The sequence below is a fragment of the Fistularia commersonii genome, chromosome 27 (genome assembly GCF_037954325.1).
Source record: "Fistularia commersonii isolate RoL2024-O1a breed Wild chromosome 27, RoL_Fcom_v1.0, whole genome shotgun sequence".
Lineage (NCBI taxonomy): Eukaryota > Metazoa > Chordata > Actinopteri > Syngnathiformes > Fistulariidae > Fistularia > Fistularia commersonii.
In genome coordinates this window covers 9,243,991-9,267,920 of record NC_141310.1, presented here as the reverse complement: position 1 = coordinate 9,267,920, position 23,930 = coordinate 9,243,991, and the positions used below count along the sequence as shown (strand labels likewise).

Here is a 23,930-nt window from a genome sequence, read left to right as displayed (position 1 = left end):
ACTATTTCATATATTGGACTTCTTTTGGTGTATTGAAAATGATTGTAGATTGAGTTCAGAGATGAAATGGAGCAAGCGTTTGAATTTCAAATCTAGGTTGCAGGAGTATGCAAGATCAGACATTGACAGTAAAGACCAGGGATCTCCCAATTATTTCTCTTTTTATTAAAACTTGTCTTCCCTAATGACTTCCTCATAAATAATTCAAATTTGTCTTCAGACATTAAGAGAGTCACCACAATCTCAGTGGTTTAGAATAATGCAAATGTGATTAACCTCTTTAACAACAGTCAAGCACTACAAACTGCAACATAAAGTTGAATGCAGTTCTATCACATTGCACCATAATTTATTGACAGATACATATGAAATCAATTTCACAACTGTGACTCAAGATTTTCCCCATATATATATATAGCGAGAGCTAGAAAGATATTGCTCCTCTGTCGCAAACCACTTCTGTGAAACATACCATGGAGTCACAATCTTTCCTTTCTTGTGAAATAGTTTTATCAACTCAGACAATTTACGCCTCAAAACTGCCCCAAATTTTCTTTAGCTTTATCGTGTTCTGGCGTCCTGCTTCTAAATTTTTTCTGCTTTTTAATAGTTTTACAGGTTTTTATCAAGGATGCACTTATTTTAACTTTACCGATTGTAGACACTTTATAGCATTGACTTGCTACTTGGACACTTTATAGTTTTATTTGTATTTCTTATTCTCCCCCCCTTTTTTATACCGTTTATACAATTTCCTACTATTATTTATTATTGTCATGTTTTACTTGAAACTCTGGCACAACAATTTCCTTCAGGATAAATAAAGTTGTTCTTATTCTTATTCTTAAAAAGACCACCTTTCTTTTTTTTAAAGGAAAGATAGAACAGTTGGTATAATAGTAATATTTAAACTTTATCAACATGAAACACATTTTTTGTTTCTGAATTCACTGCTTGAACCATTTTAAGAAATGCATCTGTTCACTTCACTTCAAACTTAAAATAGACGTTTGCATTCCATGAGGGAATCATGGGGAACCTGTGCTCTCTGCTCATGAATATAATTATCTTTTTCTTTTTTTTTAATTTGCCAGCTGTAATAAGTATCTTATTTTATGTTATGTTATGTTGTGTTATTTTACTTTTATTTTTTAGTATTTCTCCATTACCTCTGGCCACAAGGGTGCGCAGTTTCCCACGCCTGTGAAGCGGCAGCGACTGCTTTTGGCTGAATCATTTCATCCATCATACCCAGAATGCAAAGTGAGACACCGAAACCTCAGCAGCCTCAAGCTTTCCAGGTTATCATGGCGATAAGAGATACATCTTCCCCTTGAGCCCCCGCAGCAACAAAAGACGCCCTTCCACCGCCCCATGAAAACAAACACTACAAACCTCATGAATTACGAAGCCCTGCCCGAGTTCTAGCCCAGATTGGAGAGAGAAACTAGCGAGGAGGCGTCATGGCAGCGTCGGAGCTGTACACAAAGGTAAAAACAAGTGTATATTTCTGTGTATAACGTTAGCGGTTTGCTAGCAAGACGCACCTCCAGCGGGTAGTGTCCTTGCGGCAAGCTGCGCTGGTTCCTTTCGAGAACTTCAAAAACGTGTCGATCGGGATATGGATGTAGTTTTTGAAAAAAAAAAAAATGATATTTTTCAATGTTTGCCTGTTTATACTTTTGAATGAATGAAAATACCTCCGAAACTAAATAAATCCCAGCTGTGAAATGCGCAGTGTGATGGGGCTGTGGTGGAAATGTATGAATTTCAGTTAGCGGTGGCATTGGTGCCGTTGGCAGAAAAGCAGTGCGACTGTTTGCCCTCTTCTACCACGTCATCTTCTTTCAAAATGTACCGTTAAATCCTATTCGTCATCCTAATTTTTTTTTTTGATTTTAGTGAGTTTCTTTCCCAAAATTTTAAATTCTCAGCGGCCACTTCGTCATTTTTCTTTTAATCATCCTCCCCTCGAAGGCGAGGGGCTGGGATGATGCAAAGGCGGTGCCAGCCATCATGGAGGCTGAGGTGTTTTTTTTTTCTCGTTTGTTTATTTCTATTTTTTTTCTTGTTGACTCAACTGAAACATTGACACGGTTTTCTTTTTTTAAATTGTTTTTGATTGATAAAGTCGTGAATGACGCATCTCAGATGAAAGAGTCCAGCAATCCTGGGTACCGCTGAGATGCTGCGCCGCATCCGGACAGTTTTTAGCATCCATCCTTTTAGCATCCGGCGTGTTTGGACTGGTGGAGGCCCTGCACCCTTAGCCTGGACACTTTTAATTAAAAGCACAAAGAAAATAAGAATAAAAAGAAAAAAAAACAGTGGGAAGCCTGTTTCACTGAAACGCTGCCATGGACACAAATGTTGTCACTGTTTTTATGACGCTAGCTGTGAATTGAGGGAAGAAAGAGGTGTGTGTGTGTGTGTGTGTGTGTGTGTGTGTGTGTGTGTGTGTGTGTGTGTGTGTGTGTGTGTGTGTGTGTGTCAGGAGATGAGTCACCCATCCCCCTCTACTTTGACAGCTGTTGTGTTTGTGTTCAGCTTCACCAATGTTTTGTGGTGGTTAAGGGAAATATGTGATGAAGACTACTGAATTGACAGCACTGCAGTGTGTGGTTATATTATTCTGGTAGCAGTTCTTTTCACGTGTGTGTTTGTGTTTTCTGCAAGCTGTTGATGTGCTTACACAGGGGCTAAGTCATGGCACCTTTTAAACATATCACTCTGTTAAGTGTCTTATGCTCGAGCAAACAGTTGCTTTGGTCCTCTCCCTGATCCTTTTTTGTTCAGAAGATAATACTAGAAGGAACCCAGAGTGTCCTGCAGTACTTATATTTACTAGAAACAAATCTGACTCTGGTTTCTCTCAACATCTGATAAAGCAGTAAGCACATCAGGACAGTCATTTATTGCATTGTCCCTGCTTCGGGATACTAAAACAGCCTTTCTAAAAAAGGAACCATTGCAACATTGTCTGGATGTGACATCAACAAAACCATTGCGACCTTTTTATTCTTTTATCAGATAGAGGGAAACATAAAATGTTGATATTATAATCGAACATCAATAAAGTTAATTTAACAGTAAATTCCCAGAGATTAACTGTTCATCATCCTTGCTAAAAAAACACAACATTTTAGCAAAACCCATGTTAAATTTTATTAATTTTATTTACTTAATCCCTGGTGTTTTTTAGGGAATTTTCTTTTTCTTTTATGGTCATTTGTTTGGCAGTTGTAGGTAGCACTGAGAAATATGAGGGGATTTTTACATGTATTTGTGATATTAAAATGTTTACAAGTAATGTTTATGTGCTATTCCTGAGTTTTAGGCTCATTCTTGCTAACTTTTGAGTTAGTTCTGTACATTTTCAAGCACTTTTTTCTGATTTCGGGGGTTTCTGGCTGACTTGGGAAAATTCACGCTATTTTTTTATTGGTCCCATTGCTTTTTTAAAATGCTTTTGTCACATCATGGCGGAGGTGAGCAAAATGATCAAAACATTTTTCAGTTCAATCATTTTATTATTATATATATGTGTGTGTATATATATATGTACTGGATCTATCCATTGAACAGAACATTTAAGGGTTTAGTTTAAGTAGTCTTAGAAACTTTATAGCATTAGGAAAAAGAAAAAAAGTTTAAATTAAGCAAAACTGTTCAAGGAAAATGTTAACATATTTTAGTATTCTGAGTGTAGTTCAAATTGATTAAAGACCTTGACCGACTGAACTGAGGAGCTCCTCTGTTCATTTGAGCCTGTGTGACTCTCAGGCTAAACTGGTCAAATGACAGAAAATAGTATATATTTGTTCATACCGATTGAAAATGTTTGACCCTTAATCTTTGAGTAGATCTAACAAAAACAGCATTAAGAGCTTTTTTTTCAAGTTTTTCAATTTCAGCAGACCTTTTCAGTTCAGCAGGCTTAATCATATATATGGCTGAAATAATTCTTGTTGGACACTGTCCATTAATTCCTGTAGTATTAGATTGTATCATATATATATGATATATATATATATATATTTTTTTTTTTCTATTTTTTTTTTTAATATATATACTGCTGATTTTTCAGCTTTTCACACTTACAAAGCATGCAGAAGTCTGTAATTTTTTATCATAGTTAATGTTCAACTGTGAGTGATGGAATCTAAAACAAAAATCCAGAAAATCAAATTGAATGAATTTCAAATAATTTATTTGCATTTTATTGGATGACATAATAACAATTTGATACATCAGAAAAACAGAACTTCATATTTGGTGAAGAAACCATTGTTGGCAGTTACAGAGATCAGACATTTCTCGTAGTTCTTGAGCAGGTATGCTCACACTGCAGCAGGGATTTTGACCCACTCCTCCATACAGATCTTCTCTATATCCTTTTGGTTTCAGGGCAGTAGACTTTCAGCTCCCTCCAAAGATTTTCTATTGGGTTCTCATGGAACCCAATAGAAACCCAATTGATATGCTTCTCATGGAACCACTCCCAAGTTGCCTTGGCTGTGTGTTTCGGGTCGTAGTCATGCTGGAAGACCAACCACAACCTGTCTTCAAGGCTTTTACTGTGGGAAGGAGGTTGTTGGCCAGGATCTTGCGATGCATAGCTCTGTCCATCCTCCCCTCAATACTGTGCAGCCGTCCCCTTTGTAGAAAATCATCCCCAAAGAATGATATTTCCACCTCCATGCTTCACAGTTGGGATGGTGTTCTTGGGGTAGTACTCGTCCGTCTTCTTCCTCCAAACGCAGTGAATGGAGTTTAGACCAAAAAGCTCTATTTTTGTCTCATCAGACCACATGACCTTTTTCCATTCCTCCTCTGGATCATCCAGATGGTCATTGGCAAACTTCAGACAGGTCTGGACATGTGCTGGCTTGAGCAGGGGGTCCTTGCGTGCGCTGCAGGATTTTAATCCATGATGGCATAGTGTGTTATTAATGTTTTTTTTTTTTTTTGAGACTGTGGTCCCAGCTCTCTTCAGGTTATTGAGCAGGTCCAGCCGTGTAGTTCCGGGCTGATCCCTCACCTTCCTCATGATCACTGATGCAACATGAGGTGAGATCTTGCATGGAGCCCCAGACCAGGGGAGACTGACCCTCTTGAACTTCTTCCATTTTCCAATAATTGTGCAAACAGTTGTTGCCCCCTCACCAACCTGCTTACCTATTGTCCTGCAGCCCCTCTCAGCCTTGTGCAGGTCTACAATGTTATTCCTGATGTCCTTACACAGCTTTCCTGTCTTGGCCATTGTGGAGAGGTTGGTGTTTGATTGATTGAGTGTGTGGACAGGTGTCTTTTTTATACAGGTATTGAGTTCAAACTGGTGCAGTTAACACAGGTAAGAGAGTGCAGGTGGACAATAGAAGGGCTCCTTAAAGAAGAAGCACTAGGTCTGTGAGAGCTGCAATTCTTACTGGTTGGTAGGTTATCAAAATACATATGTCATGCAATAGAAAGCAAATTAATTATTTAAAAATCAAACAATGCCATTTTCTTGATTTGTAATTTACGATCCGTCCCTCACAGTTGAAGAATACCTATGATAAAAATTGCAGACCTCTGCATGCTTTGTAAGTGGGAAAAGCTGAAAAATCAGCAGTGTATCAAATACTTGTTCTCCCCACTGTGTGTGTGTGCATGTATGTATGTATGTATGTATGTATGTATGTATGTATGTGTGTATGTGTGTATTTCTATATATATATATATGTATTTATGTTTACATATTATTGGTAGTTTGCAGTGTGACTCAGTCAATGTTGCTCAGTTGGTTATTCTTGGGCAGCAGCACATCAGTCTGACCATTTATTACTCAAGAAACAGGGCTTTTTTTAATTGTAGGTGAATATTTGGGGGATTTGTGGCAGGAAACACAACATCAGTTTTTGGTTTGAATGGTGCAGTCTGTTTTGGAAATCAGCCTCTGATGTGAAACCCCTCTCTGTGATTTACTTTTCCAACATGAGGCAGAAAACACTCTGCTCATTGTGGCTATGAGCTGGCCTTATAGAAGCACATGGAGGATGTTTTAACTACTAGGTTAACACGCACATTCTGCTTGAATACATGTTACACTGTTACTGAGCGCTCCAGCACAATAAAGAGGGACATTTACAAATTGTATATATTTTAGTGAAAGAAAATGGGTAGGTTGTACAACATAAATTATGCGCATTTCAAACCTGGTCAAAATAAGTCATGAATAGAATCTACTACACCAGTGACTTTTCAAATTAGCATTGCTCATCTACTGTTTGCACTTTAAGGACCCCAGTCAATGCCTTCTTGTCTTGTATGGAATAAACAACATGGAACAAGGCCAAAAAGGACAAATGAGCTCACATATTTTAAGGCATTCTAAGACAAAATGGGAAAGTCAACGATTATTTTCTTGTCCTTAAAAAAAGGCATAATCTGTGACTTTCTGTTGTGAATGATGTAACGGGGGGAAAGTGATCTTTACTGCATCAGGGTTCCCTGGCATCGAAATCAGTGTTTGAAGCATTGGCTCGAAAGAGTAGCAGGACTCCAAATCTGATGGCCAAAATACTTTGTTGTGCCATTCAGAAGCTGTACCAGACATTTTGACAGAAGTCTCCACAGTGGCCTTTTTTATGGTTTCACAACCTGGAAGACTAAACATTTATTTGCATTATGCACTTCTGAGCTGATTGCCACAAAGATGGGAACATCATTGGAATCCTTTTGCAAAATTAAAAAAAATCTCTTGATTGTGAATTGTTAAGTTTGAATATTAAAGTAGGACTCACTGACCCATGTAGGAACAATGTTCTACTGTCAGATATGGAAGTTTCTACTCGGAATTGTAATTTGATCTTATTTAATGACACTTAATTCTATTAACTCTCACCCAGTCTGACGTAATCAGTTGTAAGTCATATAATTCTTTTCTCGCCAGTAAAAACTGCGGAATTACAGTTTCGAAATTCAGTTGGGTAAAATCAATAAAATTTTTCTTTTTCATGCGACAAAATGAGAATTGTAATTAAATACACCATTCTAAGGTGACGTAACTTTATTTGGCATCCATGCAGATTTAGTAATATATTGTGAGTAGTGCTTTTTGAGTGAATAACACATCGGTCACACTTTACGCGCTATAGGTTTAGTTCTTATCGCATCAAGTGGCAGTTCTAGCGTCTAATGTCAGTGCTTTATATTTTCTAGCCAAGCTCAATTTGAGAGCATGTGCATTAGATTACTGAGAAAACCTGGTTAAGTAGTTGCGTAGTCATGTTGTATGTGCTCTGGCATGTAGTCATTGCTGGCCTGTCTCACTTACGACACAGCAGGACAAATTCCCAGGCCCTGCTTGTTTATGACTAGATCATTGATCCTTACTTCATTGTTGCAAAACCCTTTTTTCACTGTGGCACGTTGAGAAGTATATTTTTTTTTCTCTGTTTTAGCTCGTTTGGTCTCTTCACTTTGTAGCCAGTAAGTTAAGCAAATGAAACATGTGATTTTAACTTCCCACCGACGTAAATCTGTAAGTTTCAGAAGCTAATAAAGTGATACATTTTGCAAATAGAAAACAATTAAGCTGCCCTTTTTTTCCTCTCTTTCCTCAAAATCAACACAACTGAACGAGAAAGTTTCTTTTCAATCATGTTAAGTCAGTGGTTTGAAGGAAAAGCTTGTTTTCTCCCTTGGGCAGTGTGGCTGCCTCTGTGCTCATGTGATCAAGGAAGGAGGATGCAGAATTTGATGGACACAAGGGATTGCCAGTTATCTGTGGTCATAAGACAAGGAACTCAGGAGAGCATCAGTGAGCACTGCTTGTGTCTGTAGACACAATGGGAAGATTTCATCCCCCAGCAAGATCTTGAGCTCAGGGCTTGGTTAGGGTCTTGTGGCATGTGTGGCTGGAAACGTCCAGAAACCCAGTGGATCCACAGCATGACCTAGAAGCTTATTCAAGATACAAGATGAACCGGGAGTTGGAGTATATGTTCGTAGAAGTAAGTTTTGGCTCAGCTTCTTCTTTCAGTTCCCACCCTTCCATTCATGATGTAGACCGGGACAAATCCTTGAGGAATTGTAATAGACGTTGAATGTCCGATCAACAGACGAAAAGGTCCTGTTCTTACTAACTTGTGTTTGCCTGATGTTCTGTTCATGTACATTGCCTCTAAAATTGGGAACATTGATCTCTAATTGTGACACACCCTTCCCCTGGATGCATCTGTGTGGAAAAACATCACTTGAATTGCAGGACATCAACAACTAATGATCAAAAACAAATTTTATTCAGCCTGAATATAGCTTTGGCATCTGAAAAACAAAATAACCTTTGTTTCCCTCAAAATTTAATAACAAGAAGATATTTTCAGACACATTCATGGCCTTACTCTTAATAGGTGCACGGTCGTAATTGTTATTTGTAATGCTTAACATTTATTAGCCAACATTATGTTCTCTTGACTATTTTTTTTAACTTGGAGTGAAAATATATCTTTAAGTCTTTGCTGTAACATGTCGTAGGCAAACATGAGCCATAGGAACGGACAGTAACTCCTTGAATTTGTAAACAAGAGTTTCGGTTAACCTTTCTTATCAATTTTGATAATTGTTCTAATACATTTAATCTTGTTGTAACTGAAAATTCAATACAAACTTGTAGGACTAAGGACTGCAAATGTTGATTAAAGTCTCATTCCCCATTTCTTCTACCTCAGTATAACACATTAACTCCAGAAGTCAGAAGTGACCCGACTAATGTGATTAGCTGCTGGGCAGCTTTACAGTTTCTTAGTAAGTGACTCTGATCCTTAGCAATCTGTGCATAATAGCATGCTAGCCGTTCTTGCAATCTTGTTTGGGTGAGAGTAGTGAAACTCCTTTCTATCAAAATCTCCAGCACTGTGGGCTTCAGGTCTCAGTGTCATGCTGAGTCTGCCCAGCTGAGCAGAAAAACAGCAGCCGCTCACATGAGTGGCATCATGTGACGGGGCTTCAGCAGTCTGGGACTCCATTGACATCTTTGACAGAGAATATGTGGGCAAAACAATTTCCACATAACTCTCTAGCTGGCTGGATAGGAATTATTTTTACCAATTTCCAATGCATCGATATTCTCTTAGAATGATTCCATAATTTGAATTTCTTTCTCGGGGTGGGGCAGGGGGTAATTCCTCATGGAAAATTATTCTTTGCATTTTACCCACCATGGATGAACCGTGATCACTGTGCTGCCCTCACTGAGCAATACTTTGACAGGCTAGGAGGAGTTCGGAAATCAAAGCAGGAACTTTAATTTTCAAGACGATCGCTCTTATGCTATTTGCTACAGGAATATAATTATTTGCAGTCTAACAGGGTATGCATTTCTTTAAAAAAAAATTGCAGACTATATATTATCAAATTGATTTTTAGTCATCAGATAACCTTTTGGACTTGGTTATATTTTTCATAGTTGCAGTATTTCTCTTCCTGCTTCATTTCAGTTGATTGCCAAATCCCCTCACAACTTCTTATCAAAACCCAAAATATGGAGTGTGAAAGGTCAGATTGTGGGCAGTCTTAGTATTTTGGAGAGACCAGTACAATGATTAAGCTAGCCAGCAAAGGGCACACACGGTGTCTTTTCATTCAATATAAAGGTATTAAAGCTCTGGCTGATCACGAAATGAACGCACGCAGCTGACCTTGAGCGTTTAGCTCCAGAAAATTAACAGAATCATTCATTTTGGTCAAATAAATTGAATCATGAACCCACGGAATGACATTAAAAGGAAACGAATGTTTGGTGATCAGGAAATAAATTCATGCCAAAGTCTCTTTCTGTCATAGAATTGATAATTATAACAGGGATTGTGTATAATACACAACTTTAAACAAAACAAAATTTAGGATTGTGAATTCATAATAGATATAGTGCAGGTAAATTCCCAAGAATTGAATCTGCTGCATTGTTTTTTAAAAAAGTTGAGAAGACAGATCCCAGATAGATTTGAAACCTATGAGGGATACAGAGCTGTGTTTGCTGGTTGTGCAGAAATAGATGACCGGATCAATATTGAGGAAGAAGGAAGGGAAAAAATGACTTTGCCAAACATAAAAAAGGTAAATAAAAGTTAATAATGCTTTTGGGAGATTAATTAATGCAGATCAGATTACTGCTTCTTTTTTGGAGGAAGGCAAATGTAACACGTCACACATCCGTACCTACCCATTTAACATGGAATCATGTTGACCCTACTGTGATGCATCCTCAGCACTAGCAGACAAGCTACTTGCAGTGCTGCACTCCTCTGCAGGCAGAATGCAGTATCAGCACTGTCTGTTCTGCTTGTACATTACTTGCCATTTAAGTCGGAGGCATAACATTGTGACCAAATTGAGTACATCTTGTTCTATCTTCATTTAATGCGATAATGCCACTGGAACAGCCATAGAAATTACTTCAATAGTAATTGTTACAGAAATTAAAAAAAGCGAAGGAAGAAACACACCAGTGGTGTGACAAGCAGTTGTCAGCAGCTCAGTGTTAAATACTGGCAGCTTTCAGAGGAGTCACAGCAGGCCAACAGGACTCCAGTTCAAGAGTGAAAGCTGAGAGCTCAGTATTAGCAGGTTGAAGTCTCTCTAATCTACTGATGACTTAGTGCAGATTTGTAAAGACTTCAGACTTCAGACAAACAGTCGCCCAAACTCTGTGGCCTTAACTCCTCAATCCTCTGACGCACACGTTTGTATTTTCAGTACTCCTACACTCCCAAAATCCTGATCTCCATGAGCTCCAAACCTGCATTCTATATGCACTCAGTGTCTTTCAGTGGCAGCAATGATCTGACATGTAAGACATGTCTCTGGAGAATTTTTGTGTTATATTTAAAAGTGATTATACTCTGCATCTGGCAACATTCATTCATATCTTCTTATTTGTATGAGATCATAGCCATGTTTAAGGCGTTTAATTTTATTTTTGTGCACAATGACTCTGGCAACTGGCATTGCAGTTCGCCTTAACAACCTCACAATAGTGTTCTCCCTTTATATATTTTCCTATTTATTGTGACATTTTCCACATATCCATGTTATTTGCAGGACAGAGGCAGAGATTTTTGTTTTAATGCAGAAATGGTGATTAAGCTATACTGTTTGTGCTTGTAATGAAATAGTGGTGTGGTTGACTGGAATGAGATTAGCCAACGCTAAACCCTGAGATAGCCTAATCAGCTCTTGATCCTTTGTCTCATTTAAACCTGGATTAACACCAAACCAGCCTGTACCTTCAAACACAGCCTTTCCCTGCTGTTCTCTGGCTTCAGATTGGAGGGTGAAAGTGTAGGCTAAATGTAGAAGGTGTCTTTGCTAACCATTGTTTTTATTATCGCAACCTCCTACTGATCTGTAATTACCGCTTTTATAAATTTATAATGTAATGTTATAATTCATGCAACTCATGTATTGCTAATGGTATTAGGTATTTCTTTTTGTAATGTAGGGATTGGCAAAATAAATTCTGATGTCCATCTGTTTGTCACACAGCTACCATTGGTGTACACTGTGTGTGCACGTGTGTGTCCACGTGTGTGGATGTGTCAAAGTCGGTGATTGGTCAAATGTTCTGACAGTTAATATATTTGAAGATTTATGCAATGCAAGCCAATTGTGCTGAACACTGTATAAAGTGTGAGATCACTGCAGTTAATTAACTTTTGTTAATTAGTTTAACAATATTCAATACTTTTGAATCACTTGCCAACAATATTCTTCCTCATTTAACCCATCTTTGATGAACCATGACAAGTGGGCAGCCACCGAGCACCCGGGGATCAGTTTGGGGTACAGTTTTGTGATCAGGAACAGATTGACAAGCAAGGAAGACCTCAGGAGTTGAAACACAACCTATCTCTCCAAGATGACTGTCTTAACATTGAACACTTTTATGGAAAAAAAGAATTCCACTCCTCCCTATCTGGCCAGTTTTTACTAAATCTAATAAACACTGTCCAGCATAAAAAATAGATGGTGGAATATTTTAGGAATGATCTACTGTCTTGTGTAATGTAAGGCTCATATAGCAGTTCTATTTATTGTGATGAATCCCTTAATCTATATTGTAACCTAAAATCCTACAATTAATATTGAAATTCTGATCCACATAGAGAAATGTAGAAAAAAAAAATCAGTTTCAGTAACTGAATTAAGGCAAATACTTATATTTTTCTCTATTTGCAATTTTCACCTAAAAACAACAAATTGGTCAGGTGAAACCATGTTTGGTTAATCTTCCCTGCTCCCCCCAACTTTCTCTCTTTTACACACACACACACACACACACACACACACACACACACACACACACACACACACACACACACACACTCACACACACGCTTTGTGGTTCAAAAAAGCTATGATATTTACATCACTGTGATCTTGCTTATGCTTTCTCGATGTTTCGCCTGAAAATGTTGTCTTCCAAGAAATGTTGGTACTTCTCTACAAGTGAAAGCCATCCTTAATTTTGCAAAAACAGTCAATAGTAACTCTCCACCCCTTGTCAGAAACCAGACTACATGTTGTGAAATGTGTCAAAAGGGACCACTGAGGGCTACATTCTGATTTCAAAGTTTAATGGTGTGGCAAATAGACAGAATACTGCCTGCCTCTCAGCAACTTTGGCTTACTCTCGACAGTTCTGGTCAAAATAATAAGAACAAGGATGCATTATTCAGAATAGTGGCTTGTTTGGAACAACTTGTGGTCCTTGGAAACATGTTCATTATCGACAAACATTAATCCAGTGTTCACCCTCAAACTAGACCGATCAGCCTGTGGTTCTTCTTTACTAAGAGGTTGTCACTGCCATTTCAAAGGGCTCTTAACACTGAACCTAGAGATAGACTGACTGAGAGGCAGGAGTGCATGATGTTGACGTAATGATTCAGATGATTGGGAGTAAAGTAGCAAACCAAATCAAACTTACATTCTCATTGTACCTTTTTACAATAAGGCCTTTCTTTCTCGCTTCTGTGAAATTATCATCAGCAGTTTATGCAATGAGAGCTATGTCATGTTTTCAGCCGTCCAGAGACCCAGTACTCATCATGTGGTTCATTTTCCCAAGTCTTCATCACCTAAATCCAACTTTCATATTTTGTATAAGTTCACTGATCAAGTCAAGTCTTGTTGTGATTATAACACGGGAATAACCTAGCGAGTATAGATCCTTTGATTATTCGTGGAAGTTCATGGGAATGTGGGCTCGTTTTAGCTTGAATAGACTGAGCATCCTGAATATTAATGTCAACAGAAAAGGGGAGCCTTTTATTATTTTATTCATCCATCCATCTTCTCCCGCTGATCTTGCACTCAGGGTCACGGGTGATGCTGGAGCCGATCCCAGCTGACATCGGGCAAGAGGTGGGGTACACCCTGGCCTGGTCGCTAGTCAATCGCAGGCTGATAACATTCACTCACTCAGTCATTCGGGGCAATTTTCCCAAGTTTTTCCAGTTAACCTGCCACATGTTTTTGGACTGTGGGAGGAAACCAGAGAACCGGGAGGAACCCCACACGGACACGGGGAGAACATGCAAACTCCACACAGAAAGGTCCCCCTGTTAGAATCAAACCAAGGTCCTTTGTGCCGTGAGGCAGAACCCCTAACCACTGCGCCACCTTGCCGCCCCATTTTATTTATGTTTCACACAAAAAGAATGTTAAGAAGTTGTAAGCCAATGGGGAGAGACAAGAAAACATTGCCACACTAAAGGCAATATAAAGTCAACGAGGTAAATTGTATTGATTATGGCGCCTTTTACACTCTGTTTTGAATGTCTTATGTTGCCTTTTTGGCCTTATATAAGCATAGCTGATAGTTGACAGGCAGATGAGTTGACTGTGTGCACACACTCCCTCTGCCTTGGTCTCGGTGTGGTTCTGCGTGACTTGAGTGTGGGTTTCTCTAAGTCCCAACACACGGCTTTAAGATGAAAAGTGAGTCTGCATGTACATGATGTTGGATTTCTCCACCATGTGACCGGCAGTGTTCATCACAGCTTCTCCACAGTGATCAGCTGATTGCCTCGGGTCACAAGTTTATAATGCCAGAAACAGTTTTAAGAAGTGTGTTTCTGCTTGTATGAGAATTAGAAATCAGGACCGCATGTTGACAACAGCTTTCTTTGTTGTCTGGGCTTAGCAATTTGTTCCCTCAAATTACTGACCATTATCAGCTATGTGCTCATATCTGTCAGGTTCTCTCTGTGGTCTTTGTGAACAAGCGATCAGGAGAAAATTAAAGAAAACAAAATAATATGAAAAATGGTGTCTTGTTATTGATGCCTTTAATGTTGGACAAACCACTGAAGCTTCAGTGGTAGGGTGCATATTCAGTTTGACAATAAAGAGTTTTTTTTACATTCATTGTGAAAATTATATATTTTTCTAGACTTTCTGTAAATCTTTTTCATCATATATAGGGCTGATGAGTGTTTCCTGAAATCACAAATGGATTGGCAGACAATCTTGGTCCAAAATCCAGCACACAGTATCGTATAATGATGAAAGTTGAAGTATCCAGACCACAAACACTGAAAGTGGATCCAGTAGTAAAGCAGAAGACATAACTCATCAGGCAAAATGGAAAATGCAAGAGTAATCCTTAATTCTAGATTTATCATGGTTAATGATTGTTATGTGAATTATAATAATCATTAATGCAAATGCCACAGCACATTTCCTATTTTTGTTTTTATATCATTTGTTCAATGCCTTTTTGAGTTATCAATGTTAGTGAATGTCTGGCAATGAAGTGTAAAATGTCTCAATGATTTTATTTTTTTTGATTGCTCTGACATGTCTTTATTTTACTTTTTTCCTGACAGCGTGCTCGGGTGTGGATCCCAGATGTCGAAGAGGTATGGAAGTCTGCTGAGTTGACTAAGGACTACAAAAATGGGGATGCCTCTCTCCAACTCATGCTGGAAGATGGACTGGTGAGAGCAAAAGCACGATAAATCCCGCATCTGTGCTTCCCTTCCCAACTAGCTCCTTTATTTTTTTCTTTCTCTGCAACTGCCCTCCACAAGACACAGTCCAGAGGCTCATTAGAAAACATTGGTTTAACCATTAGTACTTTGGACAATTAGACCCTGAGGAGCAATTCATTGGATAGCAACTGATTTAGTTCCTCATCTAAGACAGCGGACCACAGCCTGCACATAGCTCTTACTGCAAACTATCATTAACAAACACTCCTTTTAGTGGATACACAACAAACCCTGTGCTTTAATGCATAATATTATACAAAAATGTATAATGTACATATTTTCTTCATAATCTTGATTTAGTTATTGTTATGCTGCACAAAATGTATTTGATTTTTCTACATGAGGTACTGCACCATTACCTTTATTATTATTATGAATAATATCTTAGTATTATAAGAAAATGCGTAATGTTAAAAAAGTTTATAAAATTGTTAATGCTTTTGCTCTTAAAGCTGCAGCTTTAAACTCACTGCCCACCAATACATCTAAATGAACTCAACTTTAAATTCCATTAAAAACTTTAAATGTCAGTTTTTGTTGCCAAAGGCAGAACCAGGATCATTTTACTGGGTATCTTTTTTTGTACGTGCACATGCACAAGCACCCATACAAACACACGCACCAGTAATTCTAATTCAGTTGCCCTCAAAAATAAACATGTAGTTTATATTAATGCCTCATCAGCAATCCAATTCTCAGAAAAGTAAAATTCAACAAAAAAGAATACTTCTGTGATTGATCGAGAGAATCAAATTTTCTCCTTCACTCCTGATGTTATTTACAAGCAGGCTCCCTGTTGAATCACACAAAGAAAGGGGTCATTTAATGAAGATCTAAGAGAATACAAGATTTAAGGATGAATGATAGCAAATGTAAGCGAGGAAACATAGAAAGAGGAACAACTCCTGAGTGACTGCTGGCTTGGACGCAAAGACATGACTGACCAGGACCGGGTCTCATAACATAGATAAGAGGGACTGGATAAATAAAAACATTAATAACAATAATCATACATATACTGTATTTATAGGGCACTTTCAATCACACACCATACAATGAGAAGGGATAAGAGCAGCACACAGATGAAATAAATGTCAAACATTCAAATCTTTTATTCCACCTATCCTATTGTAAGGGATTCGATGTGGCTAGAGGCTTCCAATTGACCTACTTCATGTCTTTGGGCTGTGGAAGGAAACCGGAGAACCCGGTGGAAACCCACACAGACGCAGGGAGAACATGCAAACTCCACACAGAAAGGCCCTGTGTCGAGATTGAACCAGGTACCTTGCTGTGAAGCACTAACCACCGTGCTGCCCAGGAAGAAGATAAAAAGTACTTTACACAATAAAACTCAACAAACACCATTCAGTACTACTATGCGGTGGCAAACAAGTGGGTCTTCAGCATTGCCCCAAAGGCAACAACAAAGCAAGCCTGCCTGATGTTGAGAGGCAAACAGAAGGCTATAACCCAGGAAGTGCAATTTATGTCCAAGCACATATGACTTCACCAGATATGTCAGATATACAGATGGTGCAATGCCATTGACTCTTGTACTTTATGTCTGTAGTGAGAGGCCTGCACCAGAGTAATATGTTCAGTAGTTTTGGCAGATATGAACTACCATTATTGAATATCAAACACTGGCAGTCTGTCAGGAGGCTTTCAGACATGGGCAAGCCACATTAACCACACACAGAGAAGAGGGTGTAGATGCTGATCCAGAGTCTTAAAATGGATCATATCATAAGAGCAGTCAACTTAGAACCGAAATTTCAATCACAGAGCTCCTCCGAGCGAGTATTGCGGAGTAAGACGCTGAAGCCCTAACTGCTCCCTGGGTGCTGCTCAATGATTGCCCACTGCTCATGGTTCAGCCATGATGAGCAAAATGCAGAGAAAAATTTCCCACAAGGGATTAATAAAGCATTCAATTTTTTTAAATAAAAAAAACAACACAGGACTTGTCTTACTATTTTATGGGAGAGGCAATTTCAGCATTTCCCCATTTGACAGAATGTTTCCCTTAACCTTGTTTTGTTTGTATATTCTCATAACATAACCCCAACCATTACAGTAGTCACTTATGACACTTAACCTGCAGACAGCTTATCAATCACTCCAGATTTACATGTTTTCTATTTCTCATGTGTTGCTCTATTTTATTGTTCACACTCAGAACATCGATCATAAATTGGATCCCAAGACGAAGAACCTTCCTTACCTTCGAAATCCAGACATTTTGGTCGGTGAAAATGATCTCACTGCACTTAGTTACCTCCACGAGCCAGCTGTGCTGCACAATCTTAAAGTCCGCTTTATCGACTCAAAGCTCATCTACACTTATTGCGGTAAGAAGTTATTCTTTACATGACACCCTGTTGAGCAGTCAATGAAGAGGCCAAAGCTCTAGTAGATTTGATTGTCTTAGGGTCCCAAGGTATTCATTATTCAGGCACTGGAAATAACGGCAACCCCATTTTCAATACAGTTTGCTGTTAGGCAATCCCTTCCCAAGAAAATGATGCCTTTATGTGTAATATTGTGCTTGGCGGTCACTGGTAATCTGTTTGTTTTCTATCTAATCCAAATTTTAAAGTGAGGATAAGCAGTATACCAATCGGGTAAGCTTTGCTGCGCTTTGCAGACATAATCCCTGTTTTATATTTTAATCTTTTTAGACAGGTTTATGATTCTGGTACTCTTAAGATACCTTAGCTTCAGTGGTGGAAAAACTGCATTTTTTTTACTTTTTGAAGTACCCAAGAATATGTTTCCTTTTTTGTAATTTTGACATTTTGTTCTGTTTTCTTAAGTGTATGAGTTGCAATAATGTTGTTGGAAAAGAGATTGTTTCAGTTGTTGAAAAGGTGTAACAACTGCAGCTGAGTTTATGAGTGCCTTCTGTGTACCTTTTCACAGGAATCGTTCTCGTGGCCATCAACCCATATGAGACACTGCCGATCTACGGATCAGACATCATCAATGCCTACAGTGGGCAGAACATGGGAGACATGGATCCACATATCTTTGCGGTGGCAGAAGAAGCTTACAAACAGATGGCCAGGTTTGTGTGTCTGTGTGTGTGTTATTTGAGTAGACTTGGTCTTGGTCTCCTTGTTGGCCAGCTCTTGCTCAGTCTTCAGGGTTTGTAGGTCACGCTTAAGACAGAAATAGTCTAAAATTGTTCATGGTGTCTCCCGGTCCTGTAATCACCTAAACGTAACTTTATTTGTTTGACAAAAAGTGTTGATTGGCGATATCCTCCACAGATTTGTGTACATAAATCTACCAAATCTCTTTCTGCTTTATTCCACATTCAGTTTGATCTCCCCACTTCTCAGTACACAATATTTCTAGCTAGCTGCGATCAGTGGTCTCTCCTTATTTTACTGGCACATTTAGCTCTTAGAAGTCCATTTTTAACATAGTGTTATTTTGAGAGTGGACAAATGCAAACTAGTGCTGATGGTGTTTTTCCATGGTATTTGTGCAAACACCAGCTAATCATAGTGTAGCGAGCTACTCGAATCTCTTTAGTGTTGAAGTGCAGGCTGCCGTAGATGACTTTAAAATAGTGTTCTTCAGGACTTAAGCTAAAACAAAATTAAAGTGATCATGAAAGAAGGCATTTGAAGAGTATAATATCCTAGCACATATTATCCAAAGCCCATATTAGTTGGGCTTTGGATGGAAAAAATGCCAACCACAACACTGCCTGCAGGCTTACAGAGTGGCTGGCATATAATTCAAAGATTGGTGGGCGTATCCATCTACCTAAAACAATAATGCATCATATAGTGCTTCATATTTCAAAACTGAGGAAAAATATCTCAGAATTTTGAGAGTGAAAAAAAAAAATCAGTATTCCCTTGTTCTTATGAATTAGCAAAATACTTATCTCAAGACTTTTAGAACCCCCCCCCACCGTGAAATCATGTAATAATTTTGAGGTAAAAAAAAAGTCTTGAATCATGAAAAACAAGGGCAGAGTTCTTTTTCTTCGGTATGCCATTTTCACAGAATCCTTGGCCAGTTATTTTCAAGGAACTGCAAAAAATTAAAGGTTCTGTAGTCAAACTTAAGAGATCATTTTTGTGTTAATTCAGGAAGGAAAACTATTTTTCCTTCCTTTCCTGAAGAGCCATTTCAGATTCACAGAAAATGATCACACCACCTCAGAGCAAAATATCTTCTCTATAGTCAGGTTAGAAGGTGTGTTAACATACGTATGCAGTGCCTGCAGCTGCTTGAAGTACTTATTGATAATAACACCTGACTTTCCCCCTTCACCCAAAATAGTTGTTGTGCCATACATCCTTCAACCAGTTGAACTTTAAAAGACGAGTGCACTTTGCAATTACTCATAACGTAAGCTTCATTCATGATAATATTTGCTGAAGCATATGGAAGAAATGTCATGTCTAAGAATTCTGTTGCTCAATAGTTTTAGATGGATTCCAATATGTTGTCTTAAATTCATTCTCTTTCTGTTTTTGTTAATGTATCAGGGATGAGAGGAATCAGTCTATCATTGTTAGTGGGGAGTCTGGAGCAGGAAAGACCGTATCGGCCAAATACGCCATGAGATACTTTGCCACAGTCAGTGGCTCGGCCAGCGAAGCCAACGTTGAGGAGAAGGTCTTGGCTTCCAACCCCATCATGGAGGTGAGGAAAGATGCAAACAGATATCCAGCCATTGCCACTTCGAAGATGTTTCAGTCTTTTTTTCCATACAAGGAGACCCAGATTGACCTTGAAGCTCCTTGTTTGTTTTGGCTTACGATGCAGGCATCCTCTCCTCTTTTGCCCTCCCTTCCCCAATGGTGGCATTTAATTATTCCCCTCCCTTCAGTTTCTCCACCACACCGTGTCTCCTTGGCCCCAGGCAGCTTTCTGCTGTTATACCAGAGCTTAGAGCCCATATGCTCATATGTCGCTACCCACCCTTTGCTTTTCTCCACCATGTTCGTCTCCTACTGCGCTGCGAACATCCCCCACCCTTTTTCACCCTGCACTGACCAATCACAGATGAGCTGACCGAATGAATGGAAATCTTTCTTTCGTCACATTGATGTCACTTCAGCCTCAAAGCTTAGAAGGAGAGAATATTAATGCATATCCCTTTTAAAAACAAGATTTATGTTGCAGTGTCGGGGGAGGTGTTGTAAGCGATAGATTAACCTGACCTAGTCATTATGTCAAAGAAAAAAAACAAATATTTCCTTGTTTCAACTCCTCAAATATGTGGATTTTCAGCTTTTTGTTTTGTCATTTTTCATTTTTATGCACCCACATTTCAGTGTTGAGTATATTTTGAAGAAGTTTAGTGGGGAATGACCATGAGCATATTTTACAACTATACGAATAAAACCTTCTTAGTCCACTGCTATTGAAATGGTTGACGTTTTTACTCTCATATACACGCACTTCATAGACCTCTATCACACCCCTGGGGTTGCCTATCTACTGTCATCCAATCTCAGATGTATTTCAATTTTAACCTACTGTATGAGAGAGATTCATCACAGAGAATTTGTATTCAGACGTGGTTCTAAAGAGTCTTAATGTCTCGGAATATTTTTTCATTTTCATTTCTCCTTTATTTAACCAGGAATGTCCCATTGAGATTAAAAGCTCTTTTTCAAGGGAGTCCTGGCCATTGTTCATTAAGATAATGTGGTGCATCACTGTATTAATGCTTCAAAATGGCACATCTAGAAAAGTTCCAAATTCATCCATCAAATATGTTTTCTCTCGCTCAGACTGAAAGAAAGAAAAAGAAAATTAATTCCTTCTGTATACAGTAAGTGTTCAATTATGATCGTATTGATAAAAGAGTATGTCCTTTTGATTTTCTCCTGTCTTATCAGGCCATTGGAAATGCGAAGACAACACGAAATGACAACAGCAGTCGCTTTGGGAAATACATCGAGATCGGCTTCGACACCCGCTATCGCATCATTGGTGCTAACATGAGAACATATCTGCTGGAAAAGTCAAGGGTGGTGTTTCAGGTGAGCACATAATTATTCTGGTTTGTAGTTGAACACAGCCCCTTCATCATGACACATACAGGTATCTTGTAATACTGACCATTTGGGCATTTTTACCGAGCTGCTTTAGGGGCAAAGGGCTGAATTTATGTTGCCCTGTCTGTGTTCTGATATTGGTATTGGTTGTTAGTAAAAGAAGGGAATCTGCAGCAACATTTTTTCCACTCACTTTTATATATTCATTTGATGGGAATTAGGACTCCGTAGTTTTTCTGTAATTATTCTTGTAAGACACAAAATGCACTTTAAGTCCTCTCTGGAATTGAATCTTAGTTCTGTGTTCAAGAAAGGAGGATAGGTCAGTAAAAACAGGACACGTTTGTATAGTGTGCTTCAAAAAAAAATTGCTATCAAAGCAAATAAGAAGTCTTTTATGAAGTGAAAGTCATGCTTTTTCCATTAAAAAGATTCACAATATATTTTCTCTCTTTAAGCAGGGTTCTATTTATGTATCTTCCAAGCAGAATTAGTAGCAGTAGGTAATTGAAGACAAATGGTCTCACTGTATAATAGTTCATTGCCCCAAGATAGGCCATAATATTCGCAGTAAGTTGGCTCACATCATTAGTTAGACTTTCAAAAAGTCAAACTGACAAACAGACTTATTATACAATAGATTTGTCTCACTTGATTTGCAACGCATGTACGGTACTTCATAATTCCTTATTTACATTATTTGTGTGCGTGTGCGTGCGTGCGTGTGTGTGTGTGCGTGCGCGCGCGTGTGTGTGTGTCTAATTTCCTGCTATACATTATACGTCATCAGGTAATGCTATAGGTGGACCAAACTATGGCATGTTGCCTTTAAAATGAGTCACACAATGATATTCATACACAAACTATTATTTTTCAGATCCAAAACCACTGGCTTTCTCACATTTCCTAAAACTTTAAAATAGAAAAGGAATGAATAAATAACATTAATTATTGTATGCCATTTGGAATAAGTAAAATATTTGAAAGATGTACAGGTTGCAATCAGTTCTACAGGTTGCAGTTTCTTCAGTGTTGAATTTTTGTTTCTAGGCGGACGAGGAAAGGAATTATCATATTTTCTATCAGCTTTGTGCATCGTCTCATCTGCCTGAGTTCAAGAATCTGAAACTAAGTAAGTATTATACTCACTTGTGTCCATAAGCACACTGAGCTCACACAGAGGAGTGGTTAACTGCTTGCAGTTTTTTCACTGCAAAAAGTCAAAAGATCTTTTATATTCTCACACCACGGACAAGTCATCACTTACATGTTCTTCAAGCTGTCCCTCTCAAAAGGCTGTAGTCCAATTTGGCTGGTGTCTACAGATAAATGTTGTATGACTATAGAGTACTTACTTTTTACTTGTGAGAAGAAAACTTGTGCAAAGCTGAGGGTGACTGAGGTGAAGCTTCAAACGATTTCAACTGTAAATCAAAGAAATACTTGATGTGCATTAAAGCAGCAGAGCAATTTTAAGAGCTACTATATATGCACCTGGTGCTGCAGTGCACCCCCCTCCCCCCCATTTCTAAAATTCACCAGAAAAGACATTGAAGTGTATCAAGACTTCTTCTATAAATTGAAATATCAGGTAATGTCCCTGTTGTAAACAGGACACAGTGTTAGTTGTTGAACAGGCTCATACATTGAACTCCCACTGTGGACATGCACCTGCTCAGCCTAGTCACAGGACCCACACTACACACACCCTTAGATACACACTGTTGGCACTATTACGTACAGCCAGTTGGCAAGCTCTCCCTATAACGCATACACACACGCACACACAGACACACGTGCGCACACACAGCTGGTGTCCTTTCCTCTCCCACTGACTTATTGGTTCAGTAAAGGACTAGTTGTCACTCATTCTAGAGACTCTCCTGTTTCGACCAACAGTCAATTCCTCAATTCCCAGTAAAGTGTGTATCAAAGAAGTAATTGTGGCAAAGATGAGTTAACATCAGTCCCACACACAAGAGCTTTTGAGTTCCCCTTCTTGAAGGACTGCCAGCCAGCTGCTAAATGATATTGCGTATCTTGTACTGATTTAAAAATAGGGAAGGAAGGCCGGTCAAGGAATTCACAGCAGTGCCCTATACAAGCAGTCTAATAATGATTTGTATGATTTGTATAAGAGGGCACCAGTGATTTTGATATAGAGAACATATTTGAAGGTAAATAACTATTCCATTAGGTGTTCCATTATGATCAATCATTAAGACTTTCTTTCATTGTCATAAAAATTCAAATTATTATTTTTTTTTGCATTATTTTGCATTCAGGCTCAAATCTTACAATACCTAACTACTTTTATGGTTATCTATTAGTCATTATAGTGGGTGTACTTTCCCTTCCTCAGCAGAAACCCTTCCTTGTGGATAAGTGACAGTATTATGTAATTTTTCTTATAGAGGACTGCTTGATTAGTTGAGCTTTTAAAGACACTGTTCTCTGAGATAAACAGATTAACGTACAATGCTGTACAGTGTCTTACCTAATTTCACCCCTCCTCTTCTGTCCACCCAGGCAGTGCCAATGACTTTCTTTACACCAGACAGGGGCGCAGCCCCGTTATAGATGGAGTTGATGACACCAAGGAGCTTTGCACCACCCGCAATGCCTTCACATTGCTCGGTAGTACAAATACCTCATACACAGAAAGAAATAATTTGCATAGTAACCCAGCAGACTGACATGAATACATTTTTTGTTTAGCAGTTCCTACAAGCTTAATTTTCTTGTATGTATGCAAAAAAGATAAATGGATAAATACACACACACATAAAAATCAATATATATATTATATGAAGGAGAGATAATACTGATGACCACCTTTTGTGTCTTTTTGTTC

The 23,930-nt window shown here is 38.6% G+C and overlaps 1 protein-coding gene across 3 annotated transcripts in view; it reads left to right on the top strand.

Moving 5' to 3' along the window:
- The first annotated feature begins 1,271 nt into the window (after positions 1-1,271).
- The window catches only part of myo5aa (myosin VAa), a 51,207-nt gene continuing 28,548 nt past the window's right edge, over positions 1,272-23,930 (top strand). For all 3 annotated transcript variants that reach the window (XM_086174541.1, XM_086174540.1, XM_086174539.1), the window contains exons 1-8: positions 1,272-1,490; positions 14,877-14,987; positions 17,224-17,395; positions 17,967-18,111; positions 19,556-19,712; positions 20,918-21,061; positions 22,127-22,208; positions 23,606-23,713. In XM_086174541.1, the coding sequence (XP_086030667.1) occupies positions 1,464-1,490; positions 14,877-14,987; positions 17,224-17,395; positions 17,967-18,111; positions 19,556-19,712; positions 20,918-21,061; positions 22,127-22,208; positions 23,606-23,713 (946 nt within the window). In that variant the 5' untranslated portion in view covers positions 1,272-1,463. The remainder of the gene's footprint in view (positions 1,491-14,876; positions 14,988-17,223; positions 17,396-17,966; positions 18,112-19,555; positions 19,713-20,917; positions 21,062-22,126; positions 22,209-23,605; positions 23,714-23,930) is intronic.